General features: G+C 51.4%; 1 protein-coding gene across 2 annotated transcripts in view; it reads left to right on the top strand.

Annotated features, from left to right (window-relative positions):
* The window catches only part of NGEF (neuronal guanine nucleotide exchange factor), a 62,581-nt gene that overhangs the window by 20,345 nt on the left and 26,276 nt on the right, over positions 1–15,960 (top strand). Inside the window, exons 1-2 of one of the 2 annotated variants that reach the window (XM_090285020.1) lie at positions 10,068–10,339; positions 11,026–11,168. In XM_090285020.1, the coding sequence (XP_090141146.1) occupies positions 10,233–10,339; positions 11,026–11,168 (250 nt within the window). In that variant the 5' untranslated portion in view covers positions 10,068–10,232. Of the gene's footprint in view, positions 1–10,067; positions 10,340–11,025; positions 11,169–15,960 lie in introns of those variants that run through there. The other variant, XM_090285019.1, reaches the window with a different exon arrangement.

Raw genomic sequence — 15,960 nt, 5'->3', positions numbered from 1 at the left:
CAATGCATATGAGTGCCTGTTTCCCAGGAAGGTTTTCTACTGAGTAATAACAGAGTTCTTCAATCCAGAAAATGCAGAGCACTGCCCCCTTAAGACACGCATACGGTCGATGGCGGTCCACAGCGTGTGAAGTGCAGACACTCAGGTCCGGGGGCTGAAGGAGGGACAGCGTGTATTGTGCTAAGGTGTGCTCAACAGGAAGGAGTGTTTCCACTCAGCTCTGTTGTTTCTCTGACTCACTGTGTCGGGAAGACTCTCCTCTCTCCCGGTAAGAACCCATCGCTTCTCAGAGAAAACACTCAGGTGATGACAGGGCAGAGTCTCTTTCTTTTTCTGAGGTTAAACGCTAATTTCAAAAGGGGGGGGTCTGTTTCTGGAGAGCTTGAGGCCCCCCTCTGAAGCCCTACAAAAGCCCCTCGTGGTTAGGCAGAGAAGACAGGCCTGGAGATCCCGCTGACGGGGACAAGTAAAAGCCACTCCAGAGGCTGAGCCACGCTTTAGAAATAGCAATCACTTACCATGCAATCTTCGCTGCATGGAGAAAAGCAGACACGGATTTTAAATTATAAAAAGAAACATCGACTGGTCAGCTCTGGGTGCGGCTGACCAGCAAAGAGGTAAAGAAACAGAAGTGAAATTACACTTCTTTGGGGTAGCCGTATTCTTTTTTTCTCCCCCAGATAATGATGCCATTGATGCTTCAGCCAGAGGCACATTCCCCTTTTATTAAGCAAGAAGCCAGGACAGGAGGTTGTGTTTAGTGGGTAAAAAGGAAAGGGTTTGGGAGATGCTTCTGCGGCTGTGACTTACGGAGAGGCCCCGGGACGGCACCAAAGGCATGTCTGTGCTGTCAAGCCTTCTTCTACTCCGCCTCCGCTTGGCAAATATGTCTCGAGCCTCCAGGATGTGCAAGGTGTCTGCCCGCACAGTGAGGGGAATGACATCCATCAGGCTGAGTCCTGCCTCCTTGCACGGTCCGGGAGGACAGAGAAATCATTCTCCAGGAAGTGATCAGGAATGAAGAAAAACCGCGTTGAAGACAACAGGAGAGCCCAAGAGGAGGAATGCTGACAGCAATGGGATGGGATGGGGGTGGGCTTCACGGGGGCGGTGGCATTTGAGCCAGCACAGGAGGGATGGAGCCCTGCAGGAGGAGCTTGGTGTGAGGGGCACCTGCCTCTGAGGGGAGGCAGCGATTTCGGGATGGCTCCTTTGATGGGACCATGACTTCCGTAGAAAAAGCAGCAGCATTCTGGTTAGGAGTCATGGGTGGGGATTTATGGAAGGAAAGGGGGGATTTCTGGAAAAGGGCTATTTTGATAACCAGGCAAATTAGTATATCAGGTAAGTGCTTTAATTTGAGAGATGCCAGGAAGTAATCTACTGTGAAATTTGAATTCGTGATTCTTTGGAAACTGGAGGGCTTTTGAAAAGATGGATGTATGTGATGAGCTGAGGTGTTTTTCCCCCAAGTAAATCAACAGAATACAAAACAGCTCAGCCCGATTTGTCAAGTTCATCAGGACTCCCTCTGGTTATGTGAATGCTTTCAGCTCGGCTCTAAATTTATGCACATTGAGGGAATGGTGTTTTCTGAAGCACCCCCCCCCCCCGTTACATAAGTGACACATTTATTACAGGAAAAAATTTTAAACACATATGAGTAAAAAGAAGAAAATTCCCTCAGATTCTGACTAATCAACTGCAAGTACTGAGAAATGCTTTTGCTGATCATTCTTCCAGCCCTTTTTCAAATACATATGTGCTTGAACGTCCATTCCAATACATCTATTTATAAACAAAATTAGATCATTTATGAATGAAATTAGATCATACTACCACTTAGTTTGGGAATCTGCTTGTCTATTTGATATGTTATAGACATCTTTCTAGATCATTAAATATGTTAAAAATCATTTTTAAGGCTATTCCATTTTAGAGATGTATCATAATTTAAAGTCAATTAAATAATCTATTATTGGACATTCAGGTTGCCCCTAATGTTTCACTATTACAAGTAACACTGTGATAAACTATCTTGTAGCTAATTTTTTCACGTGGATTCTTATGGTTTGTTAGGATAGATTGCTGGAAGTAGCATCTCTTCGCTGATGGTGTGAGCATTTACAAATTTATAGCACGGACGGCCCAACTTGCCCTCCAAACAGGTGGTATTGATCCATACGTCCATCCCCGGAGGCCAGTGGCTGTCTCCAAGCCTTGCTAACTACCTGTCTGTTCTTAAACCTCTTTAAAGGCTGTGTGTCTGGCATGGTTTTGAAATGTTGTGCTTTCTCTTTAGGATAACATTTGTTTGGTGCTAATTTCTGCAGTGGGGTCCCTAGTTCCCTGATTAGAGTCTTCAAAAAAGAAATATCAATAATAGTCAAAAGCATTGAATTCCTGGGAGGACAGGCCTTTTCGTCAACATGACGATGGGCCCTTTGTCTGGCGGTGCACCTCGTTCGTGTCTGTAACGGCTCTCGTAAAGGGACTGGTCTCTGCCAAAGACACACTGATCTTTCTCCAGGACTCTCAGTCCTTGACCACTTCGTTCTGGTGGCTTAACAAAGAACGTCCTTTCTACTGGATAGTAAGGGCGAGGGATTTGTTTCGACAAGGGATGAAAATTTATCATACTACTTCCTGTTACAAAAAATACTTATCTAAAATCTAGTTATTTGCAGTTTTCATGGAACAATGTATGAATAATATTAGTTACTAATTTTAACTACATGCCATGCCTTCAAGTCTACTTTGTTTGTGAATGGACATCTTTTTCTTTCTTATTTCATATCTTACATAGTTTGGCTGCATTTGATTAATTGTTAAGGCAATACGTTCATTCTCCCATTACAACAATGAATGTATTTAAGTGCTAAATGCATGTTTCCTAAATCGTTGTCGTCGGCAGCCGTCCGTCTCGAGAGACGATGGTGTAGCTTCTTAAGAGTCTATCTGCACCGCCGAGAATGGCTGTGCAGTCCGACTCGGGAGTGACATGGTATCTGTCTCCTCCCGTGTTGAATCGACATCTTGCGATGACGCTGGAGTGTCCTCTCCAGTGAAGCTGAAGCTACAGAGCCTGGGCGGGGTGATATGGAGGGTCTGCTGTTGCCCATGCAGCAGACCCCCCCTCTCTTCGCAGCTGAAGGGTCCAAGGGAAAGACGGAGTCAATACAGCTTGGCTTCAGGTGCGCCGCAGGAGTTGCCGGTGTTGACTACAACGTCAAACCGCCTTAGGGACTCCGGCTCCGGATTTTCTGTCGGGGTTTACTCCCTTAGCCTTTCCCCTGAAGAGGTATGCCGCAAGGCAGCGGAGGTTTTTTGGAATCAGAGTTTTCCTTCTCTGTCTCAGTAAATTACACTCCCAGTAAATGACTGTAATTTACCCGTTGAATTCCCTTGTTCAGGAAAAGCACAAAAACACATTCCAGCATTTCCACAGCTCAAATCTACTATTCGGGATGCCAAGAACAATCCATGGGAAGTAATTTGAAACTGTTTGAACCTTCAAATGAGGGAAATTAGAAATGTTTTGAGAGCTAAGGTTTTCAGTGAGGAGATAAAAACCTGATAAAATCTAACTGTTCTTTCTCTTTCTTCCCCCTCCCATATCAGAGGCAGAGGTCTAAATAAACTATTCCACAGTAGATTTTGAGACAGTGCTATAAAATACAGTATGAATAATATGTCAAATTTACATTTACTAGGTTAACTTCTAGTGAAAATACACACTACATTCATGTCATGCTTAATGTTTAAAACATAGATCCTCCTGTGCACTTTTCTATCACAACTATCTCCCTGTGCACTGTCTACCTGACCATCACTCAAAATATCCTCTAGCACAACTTATATGAGCAGAGTTATAAGGACTCAAGGCCCCAAGGATACCAAGCAGTCCCTTTTAAAATTATCTGTATAAACAAATTATCTGTATATATCTGTTTCCTAAATAATAATAATAATAATACCATTTTCTATTTGTATATTACATTATAGCCCTCATGACATATAGGACTAAATTAGATCTAACTACGTAGTTTACAAGGCGATTTACAGTGAATGACGCCACATGGAAGGAGGTCGGCGGCAGTTCCTTCACAGTTTGAGTTCCAACAAAAAGTATAGGAACCATGAACTCCCATGGCCACAACCTCAATTGTGCCCAGGCAACTCCTCATCTCATTTTCTCCACACTCATCCTCAACATATCTCGGGGGAAAAACAGTATTTTTCCTTAGGACCCCCATTGTTTCAAGAGGCTTCTTGGTCAAAAGCCCCTGACATCACGCACAGCCAAAATCCGTGGACCCGCTGGGTCCCGGGCTCCTTGATTGGCGATATCCAGAGAAACCCGCAGGCCAGGCTCTTGCTCATTTCCCACGGTTTCAGATAAACACCCCAGCATCGTATTGCCTTAGCCATGGATTATTTGGGGGAGCCTGTTTCGAGAACGCAGTTCTGTCAAGGCCATCCAATTGTCTGCATCTCACAATTGAAGACAGGGCTATGCTTTGTCCCAGTCGGTTAACTATGCTACTAAGGATACAAGAGCCATCAGGAAGCGCTGGAAAAGCCAACATCTCACTCACCAAGCAACATCATCCAGGCTGCCGCTCATGCCTAGCAGTGGAGTGACGCTTGGCCACCTATTTTCGACTCTGCAAATGTATTCAGCATGGATAGCGTCATCAATTGTTCAGCCATTCAGCCCTAAGATCTCGACACCCGCTCCCCATATCATTGCCACCTGCCCAGCGCTAGCATATCTCCTTAAACCAGACAAAGACTGTGGGCATCTGCGCGTCCCTCTGGGCTTTCCCTGTTCAACCAGAACTGTAACAACATCCACCATAGCAGCCACATCAAAGAAGAACAGAAACAAAAATAAAACACCCCTCACTACCCCAAAATGGTGAATCGCGTTGCAGCGGGTTTCTCAGCTCCCTCCGATACGGCACAGTCACCACGCCCCCAGGCCTGAGGCACCAACCCCAGAAGCCTGCTAAAGGGGTCACTTAAAGAAACACCCTCTTTGACCAAAGACGTGCACGCTGTAACACCCAGGCAATGCTGACGCTACGCTCAATAACTGTAGAAGAAAGACTGAAACCAGGGACAGATCAACATCACATCCACCGACTTCCGTGTATTTGCTTAGTCACCAGCTGTCCTAATGCCTCCTGGATGGGATGGATGCTGGGTGCCGAGATCAAAGACCTCTGCACAACTGCCTCCCAAAACCCCAGGTCCACTGGGGACAGAAACCGCGCAGCAGGGAGTAAGTACTCGCAGAGCAAAGGGCAGGCCCGGGGAGCGCTTGGGGTGACCTAGCTTTCACCTGGGCAGCCCCAGCCTGGACTGCACTTTAGCCACATTAGCCGTGACTTCCCAGCAGGGACTGGGGAGTCCCTGGAGGTGGCAGGTGGGTGGCGTCAGATATGTTTGAGGAAAATGGACTGAAAGCTGCGTGTAGGACTGACTGAAGAAGAGAAAAAGGTATCAAGGAAAGCAAGGCTGTACTCTAAACCAGACTGGAAGTTAGGGGACAGGCCGCAAGATCGCTCTCAGTCCTGACACCAACCGTAGAGTTTGGGTGGGGGGTGTCTCCAAGACCACCCCCGCGTCCACAGTTCGCTGGGAGAACTCACAACTCCCCGAGCGCTGTTACGCTCACGGCGACCGTGTGTTACCGCGCAAGGTGACCCATTTACATCCACCGAGGGGAGAGGGGCCCGGGGTGGAATCCAGGGACGGTCTGTTCAGAGCTTCGGCTGGTCTTGTCCCTGTGGTACCGCGGCCAGCACTCCCAGTTCCCTGGCAGTGACGTGCGATGACATTGCCGACCAGGGAAACACACGGTGTCCAGAGTTTTTATTGGAGCTTCACCACCGAGAGCTGGTTGGTCGCCCTGGCAGCTGACGTCGACCTTCAGCTCCTCTGGAGGCTGAGGTCTCACCACGTGGCCCCAAACCCCTACCTTCTCTGGTGTGGCCCCAGGTCCCCAGGGAAGCAAAGACACTCTTAACAGACATGGCGTTTTCCGATGGCATAGAGGTCACCTCCCGGGAGCCCAGGGCAAAGGCCAGGTCTCTCTCTGGGCAAAATTAATGCTTTACTACCCGAGGCTAAACTGATTGTGCTTTTCACTTAGCTCTATAACATGTTAAGTCCACATTTACAAATTATCTTTATGATCAAAACGAAGGGAAGACCCCCACCTCCACGTGTCAAAGAAATCCTTCCAACCACACAACAGGACAGCCCACTTTTGACTAGTCTCCTTGTTGAGAAATCTTCGCAACCATCAAGGATGGGTTTCTTGGAGCTTTGGGGAGCGAGGCTGTGTCTTGGCCTTTTTCCAACTTTCTCCTTCGATTTGGAGGTATGGGGGGGTCTGTTTATCCCTTGAGGCTGTGGCCCTCCATGAGTTTACTGCTGGTGCTGCCTCTGTGGCTGAAATTTGTTGATTTTCAAAGCAACTGAGAAAGTCCTTTGAAGGTGGCAAAAACAAGCTGTGTGTACGGTTTTGAAACACACAGTTAATTAAAAGTTATCAAGCACCTGTTCTTAGAGGTTTCTAATATATCTTTGAGGATTATCTCCTCACTATAAAAAAATTCCAAGCCTGTTTTCCTTTTAGATCTAAGACTACAGATGTATTCAATTGTTGGATTGTCTATTTGCAGACCGTGTAACTCTGAAAATAGTTAGAAAAATTAAATGGAAATATGCTGCTCCTCCCCCCACAAAACGTAGTGTTGCCTTGCTAGCATCTTCTTCCAAAACCTGCCACTAGCCAGCTGTGTGATCTCGGGCTTGTCATTTCAACACGCTGGTTCTGTTCCTTTTTCTGTCAAATAAACGTGTTGGACCAGATCGTTTCTAAAACTGCCTTCTGCTTCTAGCAATTCTCCCTCAGAATAAGGTGACATTTTACAAACATAAATGAAGGCTCCTGAAAGCTGAGGTAGCTACATAAATAAGAATCCACTTTTCCCCGATATTGACCATTTAAAGCCCAAAGGAAAAAAATAAACAATCTTTAGATAAAATATATAAAATAACTAATGTTCAAGAACATAACTCAGCTGAGTAAATTTGAAGATCTAATTGGCTTTATTTTTAGTCCCTGCCTCTCAAAGATAGCTGCTGTCTGACTTTTCTTTTTTTTATTGCTGTTCTAGTACAGTTGTCCCAATTCTCCCTGTTGCTCCCCCCTGCCCCACCCCCTGCTCCCATAGTCAGCCCCCACCCTGTCGTCCACGTCCATGGGTCACTTATACATGTTCCTTGACTAGTCCCTTCCCCTTCTCTCCCCACTTCTCCCCCTCCCCCTCCCCTCTGGTTGCTGTCAGTCTGTTCCTTGTTTTCATGCCTCTGGTGCTATTCTGCTCATCTGTAATTGGCTTTATTACATGATTCATGAATCCGGCAACATCCCATCTAGCAATCAGAAGCGTCCTGTTATGAGTTGTACCAAACGGAAGGATTTTTATGGGCAGAAAGGGGGCGGGACTAAGAAGTTAAAAGAGTGGAATTTTTCAGGCAAGGACCCCTTCCCTTAGGGAAGGTGGGGGCTCTTATCCCGCAGACGACCGGCTGGTTTAAAAGTCCTCTTCTGGGAAAGTCTGAGACTGCCCTGAGGTTCGTTATTAAGTTCTGTTTTGGTGATGTTGCTTAGCAAAAGTGACTCCTTCTTGGGTCTCTTGATTCTTTTTTGAACACTAAATATTTTTTAAAACATACCATGAATAGAGAACACCTACCATGGGCTGGCTAATCAGGTATATTTGGAAAATTTATCTCCATTTTGTGAATACCGTATAGTATTGTGAGCAGAATGTCAGTTAGGTGGCGGTGCTGGTGACTCCCTGCCTCGTAAGGACTAAACGTGATACAAAGTAGAACATGGGGACGTTAGCTCATGGCCGAAAGCCTTCAGAACTCAGTGACTTTCTAAACTGATTGTACTATGAGGAGGGTATTGTTAGCTTATTTTTCAGTAGGAAGGTTTCAGTACGCTCACCTCACTGATCACAGCTGGCTCACAGCTGTGAATGTGTGAAACCCCGAGTTTATCCTGTATTATTATTGATTAATTATTGTATCATTTCCCATATGAACAACTGTAAACCTACTTTTGCCCGCCGCTGAACGTAATTTCACTTGAACATTTTCTGATTTTAAAATAATTAATCTCTTCCCCTTGGTACAGCCAAGTGGGACAGGAACAACGTCACTGCCTGTCGCAGCCGAATTTAAGGGGGCCCCAGTGATCGCTGATGAAAGATTTGTAAGACATCGTGGTGCCCAGCCTGGGGGGGGCCTGTCTTGGTGGAAGGACAGCCCTGTTCGCGGAGAACTGCAGCTGGTCACACAGAGGGAAGGGACGAGGTGGGGCACCGAGGGCACCTGGATCCACAAGAGCGGAGTCCTAGCCAAAAGAGCCTCTGAGGACAGTGGCCTGGGGAGGCTGTCAAGGAATGGGCCACCCGGTGTACCTCATGCAGGGCTGGTCCCCTTCCCCCTCAGGCGATGGCACTCCAGTGCCTGTTTTTAAGCAGGGGACGGAACAGAGCAGACCCATCGTTTAGAGAGGGGACAGAGAGAGGGAGGAACTGGGTGTGGACGGGTCCCAATGCCAAGCAGCAGGTTACTGCTTTAAAGGACTGGGGACCCAGGGGGCGACTGGGGCTAAAGAAGTGGAGGCCAGTTCTCTGCTTCTGCCCGGCCTGGCTGGCGCTGGGGGTGGTAGGGTGTGAGTCCCCGGGGGGAGTGTTTAGGTGGCAGCAGGAGGGGATAGCCAGTGAGCAGATGGAAACCTAGCGCTCAGGAGAGGGCTGTCTGGGGATATGTGGAAGGAATCAAGGAAGGGAGGGGCTTGTCTTGGAAAAAGAGGAGACCAGATGGTTGTCACGAAGACATTCTGAGGCCAAGGACAAGAGGAGCTGGGACCTGTCCGTTCTGGCCCCTGGAGGGAATGAACTCTTTTTACCAGAACTGCCATGCTCTGGACAGCGGGATAAGGAACTATGAAAGCCTGCAGTTCACTGCTGATCGTATCCCTCCCACCAGGAGTATCTGCATCCGAAATCAAGCAATTTGTTCATTTAAACAAATGCCCCGCGGGTGGAACGCGAGCTGGGCACTGGATCTCCATCCCCAGGTGTCCTCTGGCGCCACCCCTGGCCGGCAGGAGCCGGCTGCTGTCGCAGGCCCATGGAGGGGAGCAGGAGGGCTGGCCTCAGAAAGGACACCGGGGAGTCTGCCAGTTGTCCTGCGAGTGAAAGATCCCTCTAGAGTTCCACGTCACACAGGATCACCCACGTTCCACTCGACTCCAGTTTTGGCTTGCTTTCTGTATCCAGAAGCGCATGCAACTAGTTAACACGAAGGTGCAGATTCCAAGAGTCCATGTGACCAGGCAGGGACACCAGTGGAGGTCTGGGGGCACTTCGTTTCTCCTCGTCTATACACCACACCCCTCCCGGGACGCCAGGGCCTGCGGGTGGCTGAAGGCGGCCAGACCGCCCGGAAGAGGCCTCCGCGCTGGCCCCCGCTCTCTAGTCAAGGTCACAGCGGGTGTGCAGGAGCTCTCCAAGACCCCAGCCTCTGCCTCAGACTCCCTCAGACAGAGGTATCTCCAGCCAAGAACGCGCCCCCGGAGGCTGAGCCTGGAGAGGCAGAGACAGGGTTCCCCAGGCCGGTCCCTGTGGAACCGCAGAGAAGGTGCGGCACCGCCAGGCGGAAGTTCGAGGGCGCGCGGAGCAGAGGGTCCAAGTCCGCCTCGCAAGCCGGTGGGGTCCAGCCAGGCAGCGAGGAGGGGGCAGTAAGCGGAGGGAGCAGCTCTTCGGTCCCCACGCATCCCGCCCTCCCCCTCTCCCCCGGCGGGCGAGGTTGCTGCCAGGGAGGGGAGGTGAAAGCCCGCGGGAGGACCCAGGTTGCGCCCAGCCCCGGCTCCGTGGGCCACCCCTTGGCCACCGGGCCTCGCCCCCGCCGCGCGCGCACCCCTCCCGCCTTCCCCGTTGCCTTGGCAACCCCGGGATCCTCCAGGCGCGCGCCCGCCCGCCTGCGCGAGCGCTCGGCAGCGGCGGCGGTAGCTCCGGCTGGAGCTGCACGCGCTGCGACCCGGATCCGGAGTCCGCTGGTCGCCCTGCGCCCAGCTCCGGACCCGCACACCGTCCCTGGACTCGTCCCCAGCGCCCGCCTGGCCGCCGGCCCCCATGGAGCTGCTGGCCGCAGCGTTCAGCGCCGCTTGCGCTGTGGACCACGACAGCTCCACCTCTGACAGCGACGCGCGCGACTCGGCAGCGGGACACCTGCCCGGCAGGTGAGGACGAGCGGGCGCCTGGACGCCCCGCGCCGCCCCCGCGCGCCTTTGGCCCCAGCTCGCGTCCCCCGCCGTGGACGCCGACCCCCGAGGCCTGTGCCCAGCGGGCCCTGTCGCCCCTCACTTCACCCCCGACCCCAGCCGTTCTGGCACCCGCCTGGGATTGGGGGTGAGTTCCAGCCCAAGCCACTGACGCTCCTGTCCCTGCCCCGGAACACCTCCGCCCCCTCTCAGGGGCGCCCTGGGCGCGTGCGTCCCTCTCGGCAACCCCGTCTCCGCGCCTTGGGGCCCTTGGACGGGAGGACCGGAGCCCGAGGAGGGCCGGGGCGGGTCACTGCGGGCAGCACGGGGTACGCAGCGCAGGCTGGGCTCGCGGCCGCGGGACCCGTCGGGGCGGCCGGGCGGCGCCGTGGAGCGGGCAGGACGCGCCAAGTTTCCGATGCCTGCCCGCGAGCTCCGAAAATATGGTTTGGGCGGGCTGCTGTGGGAATGAATCACTCGGTCGCGCCCTGGTGCGGTGACAGAAAGGGCCTGTGGGGCCCGCCTGGCCGGGAGGGGCTCCGCCTGGACCGTCCCGGGCGGGGCCCGCTGGCCAGGGCCGCGTGTGCGGACGCTTCTCTCCAGCTGGCCAAGGTGTGTGTCGTTGCTTAAAAATAACTGGCCCTGCCCCTGCTTCCCTCTGCCAGCGAGTCGTCCTCCACCCCGGGAAATGGGGCCACGCCCGAGGAGTGCCCGGCGCTGGCCGACAGCCCCACCACGCTCACCGAGGCCCTGCAGATGATCCACCCCATTCCCGCCGACTCCTGGAGGAACCTCATCGAACAAATAGGTGGGTGCCCCGGCGGCGGCCGGCTTCGCGGGGCGAGTGTGGGCTCCCGGTGGGCTCGGAGGGTCCGCCGCTTGGAGATGCCCTTGCATTTCTGTGAGCAGAAGCATCTGTCGTGGCTAAGGGGCGTCCTCTGACATATTTGGTTCGAAATGATTCCCAAACCGCTACATTGTGATAGTGCTGAATAATTGGGCTTTAGCAAATGCATTTGTGTCCTGCTCCCTCGGGAGAGGTCTTCCCGCCCAGAGCCCTCGTCACTTCTGCCGGGAGGACCACAGTGAGGTGCTGCTAGGCCGCGCAGGAGGGGGCGCCAGGAAGGGGTCTGGGGGGGACCCGGAAAGAGAAGGAATCTGCAAAAACGGGGCTTCTGGAGAGAGCCCGACTTACGGAGGTGATTCAGGAAGAGGGGACCGTGGCAGGCTTTGGCGTGGGGGGCGGGGGCGTAAGGATGAGAGAAAGCGGGGGCCCCTCCCCGGCCCCTGGGTAGAGCCCCGAGAACGCAGAAAGTGGGTTGAGCAGGCATCCTACCAGCGAACGCAAGCACTTGGATTTGAAAGTCAAAAATTGCTGATGCCGTCCAACGAGTGCTCACCCCGTGGGTGCTGTGGTTCAGAATGCGGCATCCCGGCTTAGAAAACCTGCTTGTTCTTGCGTGTGCCGTCAGCAGAGAGTCTGTTACGTTGAAACTCTAGGTTTGGACAATCTCTTCCCTAAACAGCATTGTTGTCCTCCATCTCAAACGCTCAGACAGGCACAAAGTGTCTCAAGTCGAAGTGCAGCATCCATTGCCCACCAGCCCCCACATTTGGGAGACTTCGGGGGCGGCCCGCCCTTCCCTGGCAGGGGTGTTTCCGAAGTGAGCCTGAGAGGAGCTGGGCCCTCGCCGGCTGAGGGGGTGGACCGCGCACGGTGCAGGCTGTGAGGCTGCTGACTCCAGGAATTTTGTTTCCAGCGGGCCCCCTGCGTGTCAGGCCGGGGGTGGTGGCGGCGGCGGCTTTTCTCTTTGTTCGCTGGGGGACTGGAGAGGGGCTGATCTGGGAACAGACTCCTGAAAACGCCTTGCTCCCAGCTCCCTGCCACGTTGTCCTGCCTAACCTGGAGGGCCACCTCTGCCTTGGCAAACGCTGGAAGCCTAGACTTCCACCCTCTTGAAAGAGATCCCCTTTGGCTAAGGTCAAGGTCATGACTAGAAAGGATATGGGGCGGGGCCAAGGAGCTCCGTGACTCCTCTCCCAGAAAGAGACAGAGAGCGAGGCTCCCTCCCGTCTGCATTCCGGGCATGCAGAGACTCCTCTCTCCTGAAGGTGGCTGAACCTGCTGGGTCAGTATCATAAGCTGGAGATCTGGGATCCAGAGCTCTGGTGCCTGCCGCCCCGGCCCTCAGTTTCCTCGTGTGCTCAACAGAAAAGAGTGACATTTGGGCCCCCGGCCTGTATCTGCTGGTATGATGGTGACTTCTTTTCCTGGTTCCTGGGCTGGATCCGTAGCAGGTTCTCAACCGGCGCGCTGACAGCACCCAGTGGTCGCTGCCTCCTTCTCGCGCCCTTCATCGTAGGCTGGAGGCAGGTTCCACACCCGCCCTACCCGCGTTTAGCTCTGGAGTGAAGTGAACCCTCGGCCAGGAATCAGGAAAGCATGACAGGTCCCTGAAGACAGTGTAACTGACAAGGAGGGAAGTGGAATAACGACTGCGCTAGGTTTTGCAGTGGCTCCCACGGAGGCCAGAACAGAACTATGCCAGGATCATGCATGACATGGTACACGACTGTCATACACAGTGGACCCTGAGACCCCGCAAGTGTGCACATGTATGTGCGTACATGCATTCTGGTTGCTGTCTCTGACACCTAACAAATTCTTGGTACATAGAAGGTACAGTACTCAGCGAAAGAATAATAAATAAATAAAAGAACTCCCTGTCCTTTAGAAGTTTCTATTTAAAGGAGCCAAAGGATAACAAATTGTTTTGTTCAGAAAGTGAGATTTTGAATGACTGTGGCGGCTTTGATAAGAAGAGCCGGGAACTTACCTTGTCTGCAGGGCAGTGCAGTCAGCCTGGTCTAGATCATTTTTATTTGGAGAGATGAGAACTGAGCCTTCTAATTCTGCATGGAAATAATACCAGGTGCAATTTTCATATAAAGTTGTGCGTGCTACATGTACAAAATATAAAATAGGAAAACATGCTATATTAACAGTATATTGAGTACTTCTAGAAATGTAATCAAAAAACATAGTTCCTCAGGTATTATGAATTTTAAAGTTAATAAAAATAAACAGTTTGTGAAAAATGGGTACACAGTGTGTCAGATAACTGTAATCATAGGAACTCTAGAAAATTAGTGCTTAAATTTGTATTTTAAATACTTCAAAAAATATGAAGTTTTAATAAAATTCTAAAATTACTTGTAGTGGGAGCCTTTGGTTGAATGTAACAGAATAGCCAGCAAAAAATGACCTTTAACAATAGAAGTAGCCCTGACTGGGGTGGCTCAGTTGGTTGGATGTTGTCCCGCAAAGCGAAAGGTCACCAGTTCAATTCCTGGTCAGGGCACATTCCCGGGTTTTGGGCCGGTCCCCAGTCGGGGTGCAGGTGAGAGGCAACCAACTGATGTTTCTCTTACACATTGATGTTCCTCTCCCTCCCTTTCTCCCTTCCCCTCTCTCTGAGAATAAATAAAATCGTAGAAACAAACAAACAAACAAACAAAAACAATGGAAGTGTCCCATCTCCGTCAATGAGCTCAGGGGTAGGATGTTCTGCGGTTGTTTAGTTCGGCTAAGCAGTCACCCAGCTCCTCTTCCTTCGCCGTGCTCAGCTCTTGGGCTTCGCGTCACAAGGGGGCTGCCACCGCTCCGGGCATCACATCCTCAAGCTGCCGTGTGTCAAAGCAAAAACAGGCAGCCTGTCTTCAAGGGTCTGTTAGGGACAGACGTCTTTTTAAGAAGCTGTCCTTTTACTCTCCTCGGCCACGCTGTGTTACTTGCTTACGTCTAAAGCCACCGCTGACGAGGGGAAGGGAACTATCCCAGAAAGTTTGGTCAGTTGACACTTCCCCGGCATCCCTGAGCGCAGAATGGGTCAGCATCCCAACAAACCCCTCCCCTGTCCGCTGGGAAGAAGGGGTGTGAGGGGCTAGAGGAGGGGCAGCCAGGAGCGTCTGGCCACCAAGTGATTTCAGAAATAGCATTTTCAGTCCAACTGGACACACCGCCGATGCGGTCTTTTTTCAGCATATCGTATTGCAAATAGCTTTTACCCGTGATTTGCCCACTGTAACATACATGAGACATTTTTTGAACCTTCAAAAATATGTCAAATTAGACATTTGTGAAGCTTGGAAGCTGCAGTTTTAAAAGGTGTTCAATTCGACAAATATATATGTACCAACTATGTGCTAAGCATTGAAAAGCAACTCCAAGTCAGCTGTGGGAACCTGGTTGCTTTAAATCTCCGTAAACACAGAATCAGAATCACAGAATAATGGGACTCCTGTCCGTAACAACAGAGGTCTTATGCTTACGACTGACTCAGCTCAGGCAGTGACATTACACCTCCGTCTTTATAGATCTTCAGTTCGCATTGCATTTAGTGTAGACTCGGTTTTCTTTTTCATTCCTTTGTCAGATTAAGTCCATGTTGTATTCTGCAGAACTGGAAACCTGTAAAATCACAGGGTCTTGCTTTTTAAAGTAAGCTTTACACTTCCCGTGAAGGCGTTATAATTTAGTGTCCTGGAGCGTAGGAAAGGATGGATTTATGAGGTTCCTGTTTATAAATACAGTCTATCCAACCACACTCAGGATTTCGAAGTTTGTTTTCTTTCCTGCCTTTTTCTGCTGTTTACATGTACTGAACAATTAGATAAAGAAGGAACAATAGCCCGTGTTTGTACTGCATTATCGGGAAGGAGCTATACACGTGGAACACGCACCGCTATCACAACTGTCCTGGGAGAATCATCTTTGTTTTACAGCATATCAAGGCTCCCGACAGCTCTCCAGACCAGTATGTCCAGCTGCCCACTGGACCTCTCCAGCTAGGTGGCCCTCAGCCGCCCACTGGATCCCTCCACCACCCTCTGCCCCTTCAGACACTCCTCCTGTGGCCCTCATCTCCTTAGACTAGGCCACCCGACCTTGTTGCCAGGCTGGTCACCTGGCTCTCAGCCATGACCCAGCTGCATCAGCCACTCCCCAGGCCCTGTCGTCCCCCTTATCCGTGTCCCCTGCCTCAGGCTCTGCTGCATCTCTCCGCCCCCACTGCAGCTCAGGCTTCCTGAAATGCAGACCAGAGCTGCTCATCTGAGGCGGCCCACAGGATAGATGGCCACCTCCAGTCACAGCTGACAGACAGGACCCTTGGGTCTGATGCCCTTCCTCCCAGCCTCACATTCCTACACCCCTCCCCGTCCCCAGCCCCCTCCCCCTTGGGGATTCCCTCCCTCCCCCTTACCAAGGAAGTTTTCTGCTGCTCCTGTGTGAAAAGACAGCCTCTCCGCCCCCCCACCCCCAAGCCAGGATGTCCTGGGGAGGAGGTGCCACCTCTGTGCGGATCCATAGGCCCTTTAAATCTCCTTGGAGACTGAAGATGCATTTATTTCAAGTACAATAGGTCTGGGAAGTAACTCTGAAACTGTAAAAGCAGAAGTAAAAAAATAAATGTCTCCCTTTTGAATCCTAAGGCTGGTGAAATATTGGTTTTTCCTTCAAAATGAGAATTGACAACTACTCCCCATTCACAAAGGAACACACTTGCATTTTAACAGGGAAGCGCTAAAGGCTATGACCG

The sequence above is a fragment of the Furipterus horrens genome, unplaced genomic scaffold, assembly GCF_987537825.1.
Source record: "Furipterus horrens unplaced genomic scaffold, mFurHor1.1.pri manual_scaffold_1, whole genome shotgun sequence".
NCBI classification, from domain to species: Eukaryota; Metazoa; Chordata; class Mammalia; order Chiroptera; family Furipteridae; genus Furipterus; species Furipterus horrens.
This window is presented reverse-complemented; position numbering and strand designations above follow the sequence as displayed.